The 20851-nt window shown below is 42.0% G+C and overlaps 1 protein-coding gene across 2 annotated transcripts in view; it reads left to right on the top strand.

Annotated features, from left to right (window-relative positions):
* The window catches only part of chst1 (carbohydrate (keratan sulfate Gal-6) sulfotransferase 1), a 31441-nt gene extending 11785 nt beyond the window's left edge, over positions 1-19656 (top strand). The window contains exons 1-2 of one of the 2 annotated variants that reach the window (XM_061814242.1): positions 5468-5567; positions 18333-19656. In XM_061814242.1, the coding sequence (XP_061670226.1) occupies positions 18379-19656 (1278 nt within the window). In that variant the 5' untranslated portion in view covers positions 5468-5567; positions 18333-18378. Of the gene's footprint in view, positions 1-5467; positions 5568-18332 lie in introns of those variants that run through there. The other variant, XM_061814241.1, reaches the window with a different exon arrangement.
* The last annotated feature ends 1195 nt before the right edge of the window (positions 19657-20851 follow it).

Raw genomic sequence — 20851 nt, 5'->3', positions numbered from 1 at the left:
ATTGATTTTTTTTTTTTTAATGGATGGAACCAAATTACTACAAAATGTGTATTCCTTTCCTTCCCCAGTGATGAGGCACAAGGTTAATGTTTATGATATTCTTGAAAACATTTTTGTGACTTGTGTCCCAATTCATTGGGATGGAAAGTTGCTCCAGTGACGTTTGAGCGCAATCCTCAAATATTTCATCGGCTTTTAGATTCGTTTGAAAACCAAATGCTAAAAGCTAACAGTGGAAAAGAGCAACCAACACACGCTTTTCGCCGTCTCAATGGTGGCAGAGACGTCAATTATTGTTTAACAGCCAATTGACTGAGAGTTGACTACACTTGACAATGTACTTGCGCGGGGGCGACTGCGGCTATCCCGTGTGCAGTTTATTGAGTAGTTATATAGCAAAATTGATCAAGGCAGCATTGGTGGAATGTGTAGCTGAATGGCTGAGTACCGTCATCACATCATATGACTAAGACAGACCAATCACAAGACATGATCTCCGTGGGATTCAGTGCATGGCAATAATTTGTGCCGTGTGTGTGTGTGTGTGTGTGTGTGTGTGTGTGTCAAGTGTCGCATGAGGTCCGCGCGGCCCAATGTGTCAGGCACTGTCGCTGGCTTGCATGCAGGAGTATAAAGAGGCCTTGAGGCTCGGCGCCCGTCAGACGCTACACATCGTGAAAGCCTTATTTGCGGAATATCTTATTCCAAGTCCTCCAATGAGGTGCCTGATCTCTCATTTTAACAAAGACACTATTGTTCTCTACCGTTAGGGTCAAACACATCTTCGAGCGTGTTGTTCATTAGTTTTCACTGCTTCTCCATTGGTTTTCATCAAATCTTCTTTGGGTTGATGGACTCGGAATCGAAACTGGGAACCGAAATTCGAAGGATTCCGGAACAAAACAGAACATTAGTCTCAGTTCCATTCGCTTCTCGATTCCCGATGCCCAGCCCTCGTCAACCCCCACTCACTGCTCCTTCGCTTTCTCATTGCTCTTGTGACCCCCATTCAACTCCTACCTCAAACATCACATAGTATCCATGTGGAATTGCACTGCAGCACGATCAATTAGAACATGTCTTAAATGCGAGTGTCATTATTTCAAACGTCACGCATACTGCATACCCACCGTGTTGTTTCTTGTCTGTTAAGTTACCTTGTGTACGAAATGCGCTATCCAAATAAATGTGCTTTTCTTTGCTCTTAGCAGCTTGCTGTGACTTGTCCATCATATGGTGCCTGTGTTGCACAAAATCCACAAAAGGCCAGATAAGTTACAAAACACGCTTGTTTAATCGTTGGCTAAAAAAGAGCCTTATTGTGTTCATTGGAGACTAAAAAAAATCTGAATCCATTTCTTTTGAATATTTTATTCTAACAAGGAACTGTATTACTCACCTGTTGGGGACTATGCAGTATAATTGTACCTCTAAACTAAAAATATTTGAAAGCGCAAATGCAAAAGCAAATTCGAAATCTAATCATCTCACAATTCACACAATAATGCAAAGCTATCAGCAGATGCTCAGCTTCAACTTGCAAGCGTGTCTCCTAACATGGCTCCCACGAGCTGGCTTCATTGACATCACTGCTGTGGAAACATAGCTTGGGCTGCTCCTTCTTTGGCCTCCCTCTGGCAGCATTCTAAACAAATGCCTTGTGTCTTTCTTCTGCAAAGCTCTCCCTGCGATCTGAGTTACTATTCAGCAAAGGTTAAATAAATTGAATTTAATGAGTCTGTAATTGCATTCAAGGTTCTTTACATGACAAACGTATGTAAGAAAGCTTTTAGTGTCATGATCCTGCCGGTCCAGCCCTGGCTCTGTGGGTTCCCGCGCGGTTGCGCTGATTGGGAGAAGCACAGCTGCGCCTCATGCTGGCTGATTGGCCCCGGTGTATATAGGATCATGGGGACGACTGGTCCGGCGCCAGATCGTTGCGGTTCATGCCTTCTTCCAGCACTCCAGTATCTGGGGTTGGGGGGGTGGACCTGTTAGTCCTTTAAACCTTTAAAAATCTCTCTCCACTCCATGTATTATCCTGAATCAGATGCACCTGTGTCAGGTGATTAGCTGCATAAATATGCCTGTCCACCCCATTCAATCAGTAAGACTCAAATTTGTAACATGGCTATGACCAAAGAGCTGTCCCAAGACACCAGAGACAAAATTGTACAACTACACAAAGCTGGAAAGGGCTACGGAGAAATTGCCAAGCAGCTTGGTGAAGAAAAGTCCACTGTTGGAGTAATCATTAGAAAATGGAAGAAGCTCAACATGACAGTTAATCTCAATCGAAGTGGAGCCCCATGCAAGATATCACCTTGTGGGGTCTCAATGATCCTTAAAAAGGTGAAGAATCAGCACAGGACAACATGACAGGACTTGGTCAATGACCTTAAAAGAGCTGGGACCACAATTTCCAAGGTGACAGTTGGTAATACACTAAGACGTAATGGTTTGAAATCATGCATGGCACAGAAGGTTTCCCAGCTTAAAACAGCACATGTCAAGGCCCTTCTTAAATTTTCCAATGACCATTGATACAGAGGAGTCATGGGGGAATGTTTTGTGGTCAGATGAGACAAAAATTGAACTTTTCGGTCATGATTCCACTCACCGTGTTTGGAGGAAGACAAATGATGAGTTCCATCCCAAGAACACCATCCCTACTGTGAAACATGAGGGTAGTAGCATCATGCTTTGGGGGTGTTTTTCTGCACATGGGACAAGACGACTGCAGTATATTAAGGAGAGGATGACCGCAGCCATGCATTGTCAGATTTTGGGGAACAACCTCTTTTCCTCAGACAGAGTATTGAAGATGGGTCGTGGCTGGGTCTTTCAACATGACAATGACCCGAAGCACACAGCCAGGAAAACCAATGAATGGCTCCGTAAGAAGCATATCAAGGTTCTGGTATGGCCTAGCCAGTCTCAAGACCTAAACCCAATAGAAAATCTTTGGAGGGAGCTGAAAGTGACTGCCCAGAAACCTGTCTGATCTAGAGAAGATCTGTGTGGAGGAGTAGGCCAAAATCCCTCCTGCAGTGTGTGCAAACCTGGTAAACAACTCCAGGAAACGTTTGACCTCTGTAATTGCAAACAAAGGCTACTGTACCAAATATTAACATTGATTTTCTCAGGTTTTCAAATACTTATTTGGAGCTGTATCACACAAATGAATCGCAAAAAAAAATTCTTACATTGTGATTACTGGATTTATTTTTTTTTTTATCTTATCTCTCTCACAGTGCACATGCACCTACGATGAAAATTTCAGGCCCCTCCATGATTTCTTAGTGGGAGAACTTGCAATATAGCAGGGTGTTCAAATACTTATTTTCTTCAGTGTATATGTGAATACGCAATATATATATATATATATATATATATATATATATATATATGTTATTCCATGCATATTAGTAAATTTATTAACTATCCTTTTAAGGCATTCATCTCTTTCAGACCCCATTTGCTAACTCAAGCATTGACCACAGAGAAGCTACTTCTTCGCATTCTTATCATAGCAGACTGATTGAAAGGTTTATCACAGGATTTACTGCTTGCACTTTGCTGTAAATAAATTTTGTTTTGTTTTATTACTGTAATAAACACTGATTTGACATATTAATATTTCAGGCAGCGATATGGACGTCATCAGGTTTTATTTACTATGTCTCACCACTTGACTGGACAATGACACTCATTTTTTTTTTAAATGCACCCTACAAATTAATTTCAAAATAATTAATAGCATGATAAACCACCAATCAAGACGAATATTATCACAACTACATTCTATTCTTACGTTCAGTGGACGTCTTAATCAATGATGAGCATTTGACTAATGTTTTTGACACGCTATGAAGAAAATTATCCTTTTTTAGGGGGTATTTTAAACTCTTTTTTTTCATGTCAGCATTACATTGATCAGTCTTCATGGATGTATCTTAATTTTCAAAGGTTGGCTCTGTGTTGTTCTTTCAAATGCAAACAGCTAACACTAAATAAACAGCGCCTCTGCTGGCTGCAGCGGAGTAGTGCACTCATTTTGCATCATTCGTCAATAGCGGATTCAAGACAATTGACAGCATTATTTGGTTCTATTGTTATGTATTCTTACAAAAATAATTAATTTTGCTAGCAGATCATATTCAATCTGGTCAACGGTTGCATTAAGTAGCATGCTGCGGTGATTGGACTAAAAGATTAAAAGTTGTCTAAAAGTTGTGTGATGTTTAATCCCAGCAATTTGCATGTTTAATGACTGGCCACCCACTTAAAAACCACCCGCCACAGTACAGATGCCCTGGAGGCGTGGGTTTGCAGGATCACAGTCCTCAAGGCACAATGTGACAAGTTTATTTCAGTCAAAAGTAAACATTTTTTTTATTTCTCCTTTGTCACAAAACATGCAATAGAAAAAAAACAAATGCGTTATTAGCTATAAGGTCCTTAGCCACACAAAAATAATGCAGAACTAATGCAGTATTAGCTATAAGGAAACACGTTCACCCTGACAAATAGGACAGCCCAAAAAAATATGGAACATGCAATTACTGGACGCCTCTCGCCGAAAACCAATCGTGAACACGGTGTGGGGGGATTGCCACTACCCTGGTTTGATGGCTGGGGCCCACGGGTGGGGTGAAGGTGTGCCCCCACCCCACCAGACCCCCTGCACCCCCACCTTTGCCACAGCACTGGACCACACCCTGGACTCGCCAGTACACACAATTAATAATTCACTTCATATAAAAAATATATACATTATATTCATAATAGGGTCACTGGTGTAGTGGTTAATTGGCATGACTTTTATGCAGGCAGCGTGGGTCGTGTTCACGGTTGCCTGGATATATCTATTAGAGCCCTGTGATGTACTGGTACCGGTTTAGGGCGTATCGTCTTCCCTTCCCCTGAAGCCAGCTGGGATAGGCTCCAGCTCCCTGGTAGTTACAGAAATTGGATGGATGGATGGATGGATGATGGATGGATGGATGGATGGATGGATGGATGGATGGATGGATATTAGCAATAGCGCTGAAATATTTACAGCTACATTTGTAAAGGCAGATGGGATGACGTGGACTAAATGTCATTTGGTGGATGGATGGAAAGAGACAAGGGAGGGCGTTACTGTGATATGGCAGGAGAGGACAGAGCATCATGATGATGATGTTGATGGCGTGGTGACTGTGTATGCATGCTGTGTGAGAAGAGAGAGAGAGAGAGAGAGAGAGAGAGAGAGAGAGAGAGAGAAAGAGGCAGGTGGAAAGAGGAGGGGTCTGGGTGGTCCAGAGAATCAGTCCTTGTGTACCTCACACACACGCATGATTAAAAAGAAGACTGGCTACCTCCCCGGTCTCCCTCACTGCACGATCATAACACCATCGCCGCTCCTCTTATACTGCACTTTTATCTCTGATGAAGCATGTTTTAGCGTCACAAAAGGATAAGCCCCGTACCCGATAAAGGGGCGCACGTTTGGAAACATTTATGACCACTAATGGGAAACAGAGAGGACGGAGCATCATGACAACACTCCTGGTACCAACAAGGTAAGACAAATGGATAAATGCAGTCATTGTACATGTCTTTGGGTCCACAATTTGACAGCATGCACGCACACAACGCAATCTTTTTGAATACTTGCTGGTTGGGTGGGATGCATCTGTTTGTGCAGCATTGCCTTATCGCAGCATTACTGAGCATGACTCCATCTCACATCAGCTCATCAGCAAGCTCAACCTGTTCACTGCAGTCTACGTACACTACAGTATATGTGAGTTTTATGGAGTGGAAATCTCACCCTGGGTTTTAAATGAGCTCTCATGTCGATTCCTCTCAATGGAAGGCATCGGCAATGTAAACTCGCAGAATATCCTTTTTCTCCATTTATCCTGGGGAAAGCAAGCTCGTTTGCTTTCTTTTTCAAGCCAGTGCTCAAAGAATTGGAAGTGATGCCAAATGTATTTTGGGCTGGACCTGACAAATGTAATGTTGTCAGATGTGGGGATGATGAGAGGCTTTATTTATTGTACATCATCAAAGCTTCCTGCGCAAATGCACACATTTTTGATTCGCTGTTTTGGGAAGTGTTTTCATGTTATTTTACTTGCAGCAACCTCTCCCCTTGATGTGACATTGTTTGTACAGCTTTACTCTCAATTTTGGGGGTAATGCATGGCTTATTTACCCTCTTCAATCAGGCCATCCTGGTACTTGATGCAGAGATATAGGAGTTGGTAGAAAGTAATTCTACATATCCAATGACAGTATTGTTGGATTATATTCTTTTTAAATATTGCAAAAAAAATACATGTAATACTGTAAAAGACCATGTGCTAATGTTACTCTTTCTCCATAGTTTCCATTTTGATCATTTTTCCATTACTATTAATATTGAATTAGTGCCGTCAGTAAGACGATGTTCCTCTTTTCAAGGATTTTTCACATTTTGTTTTTCAACGGAATGTGTAATTGTACACTTCCATTTATCAGCAGGTGTAAAATAAGGGTGTAATGGGAGGATTATCAGTACTCAGCTAAAAAATAAAAATCTTGCACAAATCTTGCTACACAAGTAAAAATGACTTTATGAATGTGTTTTAATCCTCTGGTCATTACCGGGGACAGCTGTTTGACCCAATCACTGCTGCTGTTTTCAAAGCAGTATTCCCTGTATTCTGAGCCATGACAGAGCATTTTCACTGAGAACTTCTCGTGAATATTGTGTCTTATAATTATTCACATCCCCATTATACCAAAAGAAATACTAACTCTTCTATCACCACAAGAAAAAAAAGTTTGATTCAACCATTTTCTGTACTTTAGATATTAGCAGAAGAATGTAGGTTGGTTCCACAAAATATTTCTCCCAAAATACTGAGAAAATTAGCTTCTTGTGGAAAGAAATCTTGCACCTCCAACAAGGCAATTGCACTCTTCTGGAAGTCAAAATAGCTACCTTACTTGAGTTACCAAACACTTGCGTTGGTGAAGTTGGTATGATACCCTATATCGGTTGCTCGCTAACAACCTCAAAATTATGTTCAATCGCATGAAAGCATACATCGCCAGCATTTGAGTGTGAAGTATTAGAACACGTTTGTGCTATAATAGATTTGTTCTCAAGCTATTTTCAACACTTTTTAATGAATGATAATGTGCAAAAATGAAAGGTGACATGGGGACAGATCAATGGTATTGATTTGTAAAAAAAATAAAATAAAATTACCATATTTGAACATACAGAGTTTTTGCCCGATAGAGACGACAATAAGAGGAACAGCAATTTTGATGCTAATATTTTTTTGCTTCATAGACAATATTCAAACTGTGGTTTCACAGCGTAATGACCATTTAGGAATTGCTTTTGAGAGAAAATTTATTTTCTGGATCGCTTATCCTCACTGGGGTCGCGAGGAGGCTGGAGCCTATCTCAGCTATCCAAGGAGTGAATTGCTCATCAGCTAATTGCAATGATAGAAAATATTTTCTGTATTTACTAATATATACCAAGAGCGACACTGATACACCTGTTTAACAACTTTGTAAATTGATTTTTATATTCTTTCAAGATCTGCTTCGTACGTTTTCATGATGACAACACACCCATTTCCACTAACTACTGACAACTACACTGCTGTTGTGTTGTTACATCCGCAAAAAGATTTTTCAGAAGAATGAACCTTTTTAGAAATGAACTTAACTGAATCAGTTTATGAAAGGATTTTTTTTGTTTTTTCTTGGCCACTGCCCGCCTGCGTGAGGCAAACAAGTCCACGGAGCTGTTGAAGCATTCTGTCACTATCTTCTGAATATTCGGGAACTGCCAATGAGCAGCCACCATGCAGGTGGGGCAGAATCAAAAACAAAAACAAATCAATCCAATTTGCAACTCGCCAGCAATATTACTCACGTCAGCGAATGACCAATGAGCAGCCAGCATCAGTGCAGGAAAATGAAAGACTCAAAGGGCTACTGTCATGAAATGGATGATTTGTAGTATGTTATTAATAAAAAAAAATGTCAGCCAATATGTGCCCATGTGTTTTTTCACCACAAAACATGATTTTGACGTATGTACCTTTTTGTAACTCCCGCCATGAAAATCCTCTCGAGGTATTTGTTTTCGAGAAGAAGCAGGAAGTGACGTAAAGGACAGCAGCGCCCCCAAGTGGACTCGTTTGTTCCCATTAGTTTTACCTCCAGGAAGGTAGCTCGTTGTTCCTCCGTGTTAGCCAAAATGCCGGCTCATTGCATTGCTGGACATTGCTTGAAAACTCGGGAGATTGGATTTACCCTTCATAAGTTTGCAAGTCCCGCTCCGCGTACAAAATATGTCGATCTGAAGAACCCAGCCAAGAATGCCTCACTCAGCCGAGTCAGCGCAGTAATGCATCCTGGCTCGACGGCGTTCATCGAGTACTGTGGTGGCTACGAACATCTCCCTAAAAGCACCACGGCTCGGCTCCATTATATGCCACCACGGTGCCGAACATCAGCCACACCGGCTGATTTTAACAGCAAGTTCTGACATCCTCGCTGGAATAGCTTTTGCTAGCAGCCGTTTCTTCAAGCTAATTGCTAATTTTGAGTCAGTCAAGCATAATTTATGAAAACTAATACAGTGATGCCTCGGTTCTCGACCACAATCCGTTCCAGAAGGCCGGTTGAAAAGTGAAACGGTCGAAATCCGAAGCGGGTTTTCCCATTACAATGAATGGAAAATGAAATAAAGTGGTTTTTTTTAGCTTCTCCTGATAATAAACTGTATACTAAAAATACATGTAAAGTTTAAATACTTTATATAATTAAACCATTTAAGAAATACATTTCTTTTTTGCTTAAAATGTATGCTTTAGTAGTAGAAAATGCTAGGCTGGGAGTGCATTGCCGTATGTGTAGCGACTTGGCCCCCAGCCTTGTAAACCTTTTTGTATTAACAAAAGTGCTGAATAAATTTAAACAAGCAATAATGGGAGGGGGGGCAGACAAATTGTTTACAGAAAGTAACGTACAAAAAATTTTAACTTGCAACTCGGTTAGGGTTAATGGAACAAAAGAAAAAAGCATTGCAAAAGAAGCAACTTTTTCAAATGTCTTCGGTGGGAGTTACTCACCCCTTTTTAACAAAGAACGAATCCAATATAGACTGTTTCTGCCGTCTTTTGAGCACCTTTCTGAAGTGGCTCATAACAACCTCATCAAAATTTTGCAGTGCTCTGCCAGATTATGCTTTGTTAGCTAGTAGGAGCTTGATCTAGCAATCACTGCTAGCATTACCACATAAAAGAATAGGCCCGTTTCTTCACAGTTGAAAACTTGCTGGGGAAAGTAGTCATCCGCCTTGACGAAACGGGCAAACTCAGCTTTGAACCTTTCCGCAGAGGCCTGGTCCGAACTTGCAGCCTCCCCATGGCGAACAACAGAGTGTATCCCACTTCTTTTGCGGAACTTTTCAAACCATCCTCGACTTGTTTTGAATTCAAAGCCCTCAGGAACTAGACTCGGGTCTTTTCTTTTTAAATTTGTATATAGATTTCTAGCGTTGGTGGAAATCCTTTCCTCGCCAACACTATCCCCAGCTAACTGCTGCTCGTTTATAAAAATAAGAAGTAATTTTTCGACTCTTCCGCCAAGATCTGTGGCCTCTGCTTGGTCAACATGGTTGCTCCTTTAGCATCACTTGCTTTGAGGGCATCCTTGTGTTTCAGAATGGTGCTGATCGTCGATTTCGCCATGCCATACATCTTCGATAGCTCAGTCACACGCACACGAGATTTGTATTCGGCTATCAAATCCTTCTGGATGTCGACAGTTTTAAGCACCACTTTCCTTTTTTCAGCACCAGCAGTTCCACTTGCCTTCTTTGGAGCCATAATTGGGGGTTAATATTGCTCGATAGGAAGAAAAAGGCCTAAAGTCACTACCGGGACACGTCCACGTGCAGAGGAGTGTGTGGGTCAAATGGTTGCGTCGCGCGTTTGCGTTATGTCTTTTCTGTTTTTTCGGGGGTGCGTTCAAATTCACATTCACAAATTGCTGTGGGTCAGCTGGTCAGGGCGTTCGAATACCGATTTTCCTTTGAAAACCAAAGCAAAAAAATCTCGAAATTTTTGTTCGAAAACCGAGTTGTACGAAAACATAGACGTTTGAAAGAACCGAGCTACCACTGTACACATTAAAAATAAATGTAAATTCATAATGTATATACATAGATAGATAGATAGATAGATAGATAGATAGATAGATAGATAGATAGATAGATAGATAGATAGATAGATAGATAGATAGATAGATAGATAGATAGATATAGATAGATAGATAGATAGATAGATAGATAGATAGATAGATAGATAGATAGATAGATAGATAGATAGATAGATAGATAGATAGATAGATAGATAGATAGATAGATAGGAACAAACCAGTGCAATCTGTAGGCCGGTCCCAAGCCCGGATAAATGCAGAGGGTTGCGTCAGGAAGGGCATCCGGCGTAAAAACTGTGCCAAACAAATATGAGCGTTCATCTAAAGAATCCCATACCGGATTGGTCGTGGCCCGGGTTAACAACGCCCGCCCCCGGCACTGCTAACCTGCAGGGCATCGGTGGAAATTCAGCTACTGTGGGTCGAAGACAAAGAAGAGGAGGAAACCGGATCCAGCGTCAGAAGAAAAAGAGGAATGCACAGAGCCTACAACTGAGTGTAGGGACTTTGAATGTTGGGACTATGACAGGAAAAGCTCAGGAGTTGGTTGACATGATGATTAGGAGAAAGGTTGATATTCTGTGCATCCAAGAGAGCAGGTGGAAAGGTAGTAAGGCTAGAAGTTTGGGAGCAGGGTTTAAATTATTCTACCACGTAGTAGATGGGAAGAGAAATGGAGTAGGCGTTATTTTAAAGGAAGAGCTGGCTAAGAATGTCTTGGAAGTGGAAAGAGTATCAGATCGAGTGATGAGACTAAAATTTGAAATTGAGGGTGTTATGTATAATGTGGTTAGCGGCTATGCCCCACAGGTAGGATGTGACCTAGAGTTGAAAGAGAAATTCTGGAAGGAACTAGATGAAGTAGTTCTGAGCATCCCAGACAGCGAGAGAGTTGTGATTGGTGCAGATTGTAATGGACACATTGGTAAAGGAAACAGGGGCGATAAAGAAGGGATGGGTAAGTATGGCATCCAGGAAAGGAACTTTGAGGGACAGATGGTGGTGGACTTTGCAAAAAGGATGGAGATGGCTGTAGTGAACACTTATTTCCAGAAGAGGGAGGAACATATAGTGACCTACAAGAGCGGAGGTAGAACCACACAGGTAGATTATATTTTGTGCAGACGATGTAATCTGAAGGAGGTTACTGACTGTAAAGTAGTGGTAGGGGAGAGTGTAGCTCGACAGCATAGAATGGTAGTATGTAGGATGACTCTGGTGGTGGGTAGGAAGATTAAGAAGACAAAGGTAGAGCAGAGAACCATGTGGTGGAAGCTGAGAAAGGAAGAATATTGTGCGGCCTTCCGGAAATAGGTGAGACAGGCTCTCGATGGACAACCGAAGTTCCCGGAAGACTGGACGACGACAGCCAAGGTGATCAGAGAGACAGGCAGGAGAGTACTTGGTGTGTCATCTGATAGGAAAGGGGAGAAGGAGACTTGGTGGTGGAACCCCAAAATACAGGGAGTCATACAAGGAAAGAGATTAGCAAAGAAGAAGTGGGATACTGAGAGGACTGAGGAGAGGCGAAAGGAGTACAACGAGATGCGACGTAGGGCAAAGGTAGAGGTGGCAAAGGCTAAACAAGAGGCATATGAAGACATGTACACCAGGTTGGACACGAAAGAAGGAGAAAAGGATCTCTACAGGTTGGCCAGACAGAGGGATAGAGATGGGAAGGATGTGCAGCAGGTAAGGGTGATTAAGGATAGAGATGTAAATGTGTTGACTGGTGCCAGTAGTGTGCTAAATAGATGGAAAGAATACTTTAAGAAGTTGATGAATGAAGAAAATGAGAGAGAAGGAAGAGTTGAAGAGGCAAGTGTGAAGGACCAGGAAGTGGCAATGATTACTAAGGGGGAAGTCAGAAAGGCACTACAAAGGCTGAAAAATGGAAAGGCAGTTGGTCCTGATGACAATACCGGTAGAGGTATTGAAAAGAAAAGATCCCTGAAGAATGGAGTTAAAGTGTACTAGTTTTTAGTTTTAAGAGCAAAGGCGATGTTCAGAGCTGTGGGAGTTGTGGAGGAATAAAGTTGATGAGCTACAGAAATGAATTAATGGGAAAGAGTAGTGGAGGCTAGACTCAAGACAGAAGTAAGTATCTGCGAGCAACAGTATGGTTTCATGCCTAGAAAGAGTACCACAGATGCATTATTTGCCTTGAGGATGCTGGAAAAGTACAGAGAAGGTCAGATGGAGCTACATTACGTCTTAGTGGATCTAGAGAAAGCCTACGACAGAGTACCAAGAGAGGAACTGTGGTACTGCATGCGTAAGTCTGGTGTGGCAGAGAACTATGTTAAAATAGTACAGGACATGTATGATGGCAGCAGAACAATGGTGAGGTGTGCCTTACGTGTGACAGAGGAATTTAAGGTGGAGGTGGGACTCCATCAGGGATCAGCTCTGAGCCCCTTCCTGTTTGCAGTGGTAATGGATAGGCTGACAGATGAGGTTAGACTGGAATCCCCTTGGACCATGATGTTCGCAGATGATATTGTGATATGCACTGAGAGCAGGGAGCATGCAGAGGAACAATTAGAAAGATGGAGACATGCACTGGAAAGGAGAGGAATGAAGATTAGCCGAAGTAAAACAGAATATATGTGCGTGAATGAGAAAGGTGGAGGGGGAAGAGTGAGGCTACAGGGAGAAGAGATAGCAAGGGTGGAGGACTTCAAATATTTAGGGTCAACAATCCAGAGCGACGGTGAGTGTGGTAAGGAAGTGAAGAAACGGGTCCAAGCAGGTTGGAACAGCTGTCGAAAGGTGTCTGGTGTGTTATGTGACCGAAGAGTGTCTGCTAGGATGAAGGGCAAAGTTTACAAAACAGCGGTGAGGCCGGTCATGATGTACAGATTAGAGACGGTGGCACTGAAGAAACAACAGGAAGCAGAACTGGAGGTGGCAAAAATGAAGATGTTGAGGTTCTCGCTCCGAGTGAGCAGGTTGGATAGGATTAGAAATGAGCTCATTAGAGGGACAGCCAAAGCTGGATGTTTTGGAGACAAGATTCGAGAGAGCAGACTTCGATGGTTTGGACATGTTCAAAGGCGAGAGAGTGAGTATATTGGTAGAAGGATGCTGAGGATGGAGCTCCCAGGCAAAAGGGCGAGAGGAAGACCAAAGAGAAGGTTTATGGATGTGGTGAGGGAAGACATGAGGGCAGTTGGGGTTAGAGAGGAAGATGCAGGAGATAGGCTAAGATGGCAAAAGATGACACGCTGTGGCGACCCCTAACGGGACAAGCCGAAAGGAAAAGAAGAAGAAGATAGATAGATAGATAGATAGATAGATAGATAGATAGATAGATAGATAGATAGATAGATAGATAGATAGATAGATAGATAGATAGATAGATAGATAGATAGATAGATAGATAGATAGATAGATAGATAGATAGATAGATATACAATTCCATCTGTGTCTCTAATGCAATTATTAAAGCCTTTTTATTTCATAATAATAATAAAAATAATTATACATTAAACTCATGTAGTGTTTGAGGACCAGCGTTCAAATCCCGGCCCCACCTGTGTAGAGTTTGCACGTTTTCACTGTGCCAGCATAGGCTTTCTCCCACATGAAAAATGACAAAGCGAGTCAGTGAACGAATCTTAAATTAATTTTAAAAACTGATTCGAATGATTCAGTGCACTCAAAAGAACAGCCGTGCCCATCATTAAACTACACATACTGTACATACAAATGCTTATAATTTCCAGACTATAAGCCGCGACTTTTATCACACCCTTTCAACCCTGATGTGGCTAATTTATGCATTTTTTCTAACGACCACCAGGAGCGCTCGAGCAGAAAAGGTAAGAGTGAGACAGGTGGAATATATGTCGAGGAAGACTCAAGTTTAATGTAACTTTCCACTTTGCGCATGAATAAAATTAGCTTGAACAGACCCTCATCATAGAAAATGCAAGAAGAAATGGATATGAAGCAGCTTTCAAGTTAAAAGCAAACGAGCTGGCCGATAAAGAAGGAAACGGGGCTCCTGCACAAAAACATGGCACAAATGAATCGTTGGTGAGATGCTGGAAACAGCAGCGGGAAGAACTGGAGCAATGTAAAAAGACGAAAAAAGCTTTCAGAGGTAATAAAAGCCGATGGCCTGAACGGTGTTCCTGCTCTGTTACTGCCACGTCTAAGTGACTTTTACCGGTATGTTTGTTTTCCCAGCCCTGTTAGTGCTGTGTTACTACCGTGTTGCTGCTGTGTTACGCCAAAGGAACTGTTTGGAAAGAAAAGCTAAGGTATATTATTAAAACTTTCAAAGCACTTTTTGTGTAATGTCTTTCTTTGTAAATACCTAATGTTTCAATGTGGGCACATGCGGCTTATAGACAGGAGTGGCTTATGTATGTACAAAATTTTTTTTTTTCCTTTAAAATGTACAGGGTGAGGGTTATAATCACATGCGGCTTATAGTCCTGTCCGGTATATTGCATTCTGCTTGTGTGTATTATAAATTTTCCAACTTTCAACCTGTGGACATTTTATCCTTCATAATACCTCATGTGCACTCAAAATCTGAGTTGATTATAAATTTTAAATTCTACATAACGGTCTTCAACTGGAGTCTGTCCTTCAGTAGTTGTTTACAAGCTTGAAATTCACAAACAGCAGCGTGACACGATCTCCCACCCTTCCTTTTTGATAAACATACTGTACATCATCCATCCATCCATCCATCCATCCCTTTTCTTAGTCACTTATCCTCACAAGGGTCGTGGGATTGCTGGAGCCCATTCCAGCTGTCAACGGGCAGGAGGTGGGGTGCACGCTGAACTGGTTGCCAGCCAATCGCAGGGCACATAGAGACAAACAATCACACTTAAAATGATGCTTCAAAGCAATTTAGAGTGTCTAATTAAGGATGTTCTTGGAATGTGGGAGAAAGTGCTGGAATGTCCGGAGAAAATCCACACAGGCATGGGGATGCTAACTCAACACAGGCGAGGAAAGAATTTCAACCCCAGGCCTGAGAACTGTGAGGCCAACACTCTAACGAGTTGCACCACCATGCTGCCTATATTTTTATTTTTTACACACAAGAAATTCAAATAACTAGTAAATTAGAATCGCATGTGACAGAAGAGTCTTTGCTAGGAAGAAGGGAAAAGTTTATAAAAGAGTGGTGAGGTCGGCCATGATATATGGATTAGATATGGTGGCAGTGAAGAGACAACAGGAAGCACAACTGGAGGTGGCAGAAATGAAGATGTGGAGGTTCTCGCTCGGAGTGAGCAGGTTGGATAGGATTAGAAATTAGCTCATTAGAGGGACAGCCAAAGTTGGATGTTTTGGAGACAAAGTTCGAGAGAGCAGACTTCAATGGTTTGGACATGTCCAGAGGCGAGAGAGTGAGTATATTGGTAGAAGGGTGTTGAGGATGGAGCTGCCAGGCAAAAGAGTGAGAGGGAGACCAAAGAGAAGGTTGATGGATGTGGTGAGGGAAGACATGAGGGCAGTTGGAGTTAGAGAGAAAGATGCAGGAGATAGGCTAAGATGGCAAAAGATGACACGCTGTGGCGACCCCTAACGGGACAAGCCAAAAGGAAAAGAAGAAGAAGTCAATTAGAATCACAAGTGTCCTAGGTAGTGCCCATCATGAACTGGTTGCTTTATTTCCAGTATAACACTATCTAGGTTTGAATTGAGAGCATGTTTGGTTGAGTTATCTTATTTGTTTGAAATGAAACCTTTTTTTATACAGATTATGCAGTTGTAGTTAGTGTTAGGAACACTATTTTTATATACAGTAGTCCAGGATATTCCCTCGTACTCCACTGATCAGGGATATAGGGATAATACTGATGATAATGGGCTATTAGGGAACCATTAATCGTCTGGATCTGACAATGGTGAAGGAGAGGAAGATGGGATGTTGACAGTCAGGGTGAAAAGCACTGTGGAAGATGTTCACATTGAACCTGCTCAGCATGGCCACAATGAATCTTCCAACTATTTGTGGAAAGACCAAAACCATGACTTTGAGGAGGCCATAGGAATTTGGAAAGTGAATTGAGTGATGATAACCAGTCACTTCCATTTAGGTATTTGTTTTCCAGAGAGGTCATTGTTGAGGCATATTATCCACCAAACATTATATCACTCAAAAAAGCCCAAACCCTGGGGAGTGAAAGTGTGGGTGAAGGCTTGGACTTTTGGAAATGTGTACTCGAGCTATGCAAATACTGTAGGCATTGCATCAGTGTTTTGGGAATGGCCAGAGATAATTTTGTGTGAGCGTATATTTTGAGGCTTTAGTAACTGGTTACTTTTACAGAGCCGGGGATGGATGGAACTGTCACCCAAGATGTACTATACACGGGTCTTATTGAAAAGAAATGGACAACTTTTTTTGTGATGCAGATATTCAAAGATGCAAAGACTGTCAACTTTTGTGACAGCAACCGTGACATGAAATGGTCAATCATTCAAAATCAAAAGCCTTTAATGTCTTATATGCTGTGCATACAACAAAATGATGAATGCTTCTCCACAAGGTGCAATAAAATAGAATCAAAATCGAAGAACAACTTGGGTAAAAGCCAATAAATAAAACATCAAGGCACAGTTATTGCTAAAATAAATAAATGCACAAAAGTGCCGTTGCATAACATTGCATTACAGTACTGTTATTTCAGTGGTTTGAGTGCAAGGAGTTGGTGGCTCTTGAGAAAAAACTTTCCTTGAATCTGGTTGTCAGTGTTTTGTGGGACTTGTACCGCCTGCCAGAAGGCAACAGGTTGAACAGGTGATGACCAGGATGTGAAGAGTCCTTCACAATATAAGTGGCTCTGCTGTGATAGCAATGTCCTCTACAGAGGGCAGAGAGCAGCCAGTGATCTTCTGGGCACTGTTAACCACTCTTTCCAGAACTTTCCTGTCCGCTGCTGTGCATCCAGCATACGACACTGTGATGCAATAAGTGAGGATGCTCTCCATGGTGGTTCTGTAGAAGGCCTGTAGCAGCTAAGCTTCCAAGTTGTTCTTCCTAAGCACTCTCGGGAAGTGGAGTTGCTGCTGGGAATTGGGACTTGGCCTGTAAATATCAGTGCAGAGAAATTTGAAGGAGTGAACCCTCTCCACACACTCCCCATCGATTAACAGTGGGAACGGGTCAATTTCCGGAAGTCCAGGATGTTTTCCTTCGTCTTTGTGGTGTTCCGTGTAAGGTTGTTTGCAGAACACCACTTTGACAATTTACCAATCTCGTCTCTGTAGGCAGACTCATCTCCTTTTGAGATGAGCCCCATCACAGTGGTGTCATTAGCAAACTTGATAATGGAGTTGCTGGGATGGGCTGGTATGCAGTCATATGTGTTCAGAGAGTATAGCGGAGGGCACAGTACACAGCCTTGGGGGGACCCCGTACTGAGGGTGATTGAGAAAGAGAGGTGTGGGCCAAGTCTGACAGACTGTGGATGGTTTGTGAGGAAGTCTTTAATGCAGCAGCAGATGGAAGGAGATAGTCCAAGGAGGGAGAGTTTGTCAACCAAAATACTTGGGATGATGATATTAAAGGCTGAACTAAAGTCTTTGAAAAGCAACCTGACGTACTTCCCTTGGCGTTCCAGGTGGCTCAGTGCAGTGTGGAGAGCTATTGTGATAGCATCCTCGGTGTACCGGTTTCCTCTGTAGGCAAACTAGTAGGGATCGAGTGAAGGAGGACGTGAGCCCCTTATGTGGCATGCAACCAGCCTCTCATGATCACAGGTGTGAGTGCAACAGGCCTGTGATCATTTAAACTGTCAACGGCTGCTTTCTTTGGGATGGGGATGATCGTTGCAGATTTCAGGCAGGAGGGAATGGTTCTTTGTTGCAGGGATGGTGGCAATGTAAGACCAGTCATGCACTAATTGGGTTTGTCTATGTTAAGGACTTAGGCACATGTAATCCATGGGAGTAGACATATCTGTAACTTCCTGGAAAATATTATATGTCCTAAAAAGAAGAAACATGTACTTACTCTTCTGACATATGCTTCTATAATATGGGAATTAGAACTACAAATTAAACATTAAAATTTCTAACAAATAAAATAATCAGTGCAATTTCTCACATCAGTGTAATTTTTTTGTTTACAGGGAGGACCTGACATGGATCCATGAGTCTAAATGAAGTGGTTCCGACATGCAATGTTCCTGGAAGGCAGTGATCCTTCTGGCTTTGGCCTCCATCGCCATCCAGTACACAGCCATCCGTACACTCACCTCCAAGCCTTTCCAGTTGTGCACATTGCCCAGCACACAGAATTGCGGTCTGGGGGATCAGGAGACGGATCCTCCTCTTGAACGTGGGGCAGGAGGCTGCGATGATTACCCCTTCTTTTACGTTAATGCAAGCCGCAAAACCCACATCTTGGTCTTGGCCACCACTCGTAGCGGCTCATCTTTTGTTGGCCAACTTCTCAACCAGCACCAAGAGGTTTTTTACCTGTTTGAACCTCTTTATCATGTCCAGACCACATTGATGCCCCGTTTGTCCCACAGCCACAATACAGCAGACCGCCGTGTGATGCTGGGGGCTAGCCGAGACCTATTAAGAAGTCTATATGGTTGCGACCTATATTTCCTTGAGAGCTACATCAAACCAACACCAACAAACCACACCACAGACAAACTTTTCCGCCGTGGTGCAAGCCGGGCGTTGTGCCAGCAACCTGTATGTGATGCCTATGGCCCAGCAGATGTTAATGTAGAAGAGGGGGACTGTGTAAAGAAATGCGCACTTCTTAACTTGACCTTGGCAACCGAAGCCTGTCGAGAGAAACAACATGTGGCCATCAAGACTGTCCGTGTCCCAGAGATTGGGGACTTGCGCGCCTTGTTGGAGGACCCCAGACTGAATATCAAAGTGATCCAACTTGTCAGAGACCCTCGTGGTATCCTGTCATCCCGGATTGAGACATTCAGGGATACATACCGGCTGTGGCGTATATGGAGGGCCACAGGGCGAAAGCCCTACAACCTTGACTTGAGTCAACTCACTGTTGTCTGTGAAGACTACCGAAGCTCTGTTTCTACTGGTCTCAGCCATCCCTACTGGTTGAAAGGGAAATATATGTTGGTTCGCTACGAAGATTTGGCGAAAAATCCACTCGCCAAGACGAAGGAGATCTATGACTATCTGGGGCTCCCCTTGGATAAAAATGTGGAAGACTGGATACTGGCAAACACTCATGGCAGCAATGAGCCATCAGCCAAACACAAATTTGGTACATTGAGAGACTCCGCGGCTAATGCAGAGAGTTGGCGCTTGAAACTGTCTTATGACATGGTAGAATACACCCAAACCATGTGTCAAAAGGTTCTCCAACAATTGGGATACAAGGCTGTGAGGTCGGTCGAGCAACTGAAAAACATGTCTATCTCTCTGGTGCAAGACAAAAGCTTTGTACCCTTTTTGTAACAAAAGATAGTTCTCAAATGACTATTTTTTATATATTTATAATTGTTGCCTTATCATGTCCTTGGTTGGTTTGTTTTTAGTTTGTCTATTCTATTCAAAGTTGCACTAAATGAAAATTTGAATGCACGAAGGGATGAGAGATGATCCCCAAATGTTATGAACAGCACATTTAAAACACGAAATAATCAAACAAGATAGTTTACAAATGTGTCACACATTTCCCATGAACAAAACATTATCTTCATTCACTTTGTGTGTGCAGGTAAAATGTTGCCCTTGAAAAAAAAATTTGTTGGTACATGGAATGGGTTATTGTTTCTTTTATGAGCATTGACAAAACTGTGCAATAAATATTCAATGTTGCAGTCAAATTTTTCGGTGTTTCAATCTATGTAATGAGAAAATAGACAAGAATGCAGCACTCGAGAAGGAGACTAAATAAAAATATGTAGTTCTTAATGGACGTGAAACCAAATGGTGGTCATAAGTGTTACAACCGTCTGGGCAAAACAAAGGTAATTCTCTACTCAGTGGGTATTCAGCAATTAAGTGACAATTTTCAAGATAAATATGGCATTATTATCTTGGATGTTAACATTTATACACGTTTTAAACCAAACTGAAGCAGAATCTGATCAAGCACAAGCATCGTTTAGGATTTTGTGTTTGGGGTGTCATCACATTCAGAGATTTAGCTGCCTTTGTCTTGAGTAAAAACATTTCATTGTAAGTGTAAAGTAAAGCAATCTATCAGATCGGTCGCCAATGAATTCCTTGTTTCTTTTTGACTCTGTATCATTACAAGTTAAAAGAGGTCCTCTAAATTTTTATTTGAGTAAGAGTTAGACCGTACCCGGTGGAAAAATACTCAAGACGATTTTGTGAGTTACTAATGATTTTTAAAAGAAATCTGAACATTTTTTCGTGGCACGTGGGACGAACCGAGCAGCAACAATACACAGGAAAAAACTGGATGCAGTGCATGGAGTGATGTAGTGTCTGGCAAGTTATGTAAAGTATTCTAAATATGTGTCTGTGTTTATTTTTAGTTGCAGTTAACTGTAGCTATATTGACAATAACTGTCCTCATTTGAAGTCACATTTATTTTAGGCACATTTGAAGGAGTTCAAACCCCTTTAATGCTGTGCTGTTCTTTTAGTATGCTGAAGGGACATTGGGAAAAAATGTTTTATG

Source organism: Syngnathoides biaculeatus, chromosome 3 (genome assembly GCF_019802595.1).
Source record: "Syngnathoides biaculeatus isolate LvHL_M chromosome 3, ASM1980259v1, whole genome shotgun sequence".
NCBI lineage: Eukaryota > Metazoa > Chordata > Actinopteri > Syngnathiformes > Syngnathidae > Syngnathoides > Syngnathoides biaculeatus.
The sequence above is the reverse complement of the archived record's forward strand: the minus strand, read 5'-3'. Positions and strand labels throughout refer to the sequence as shown.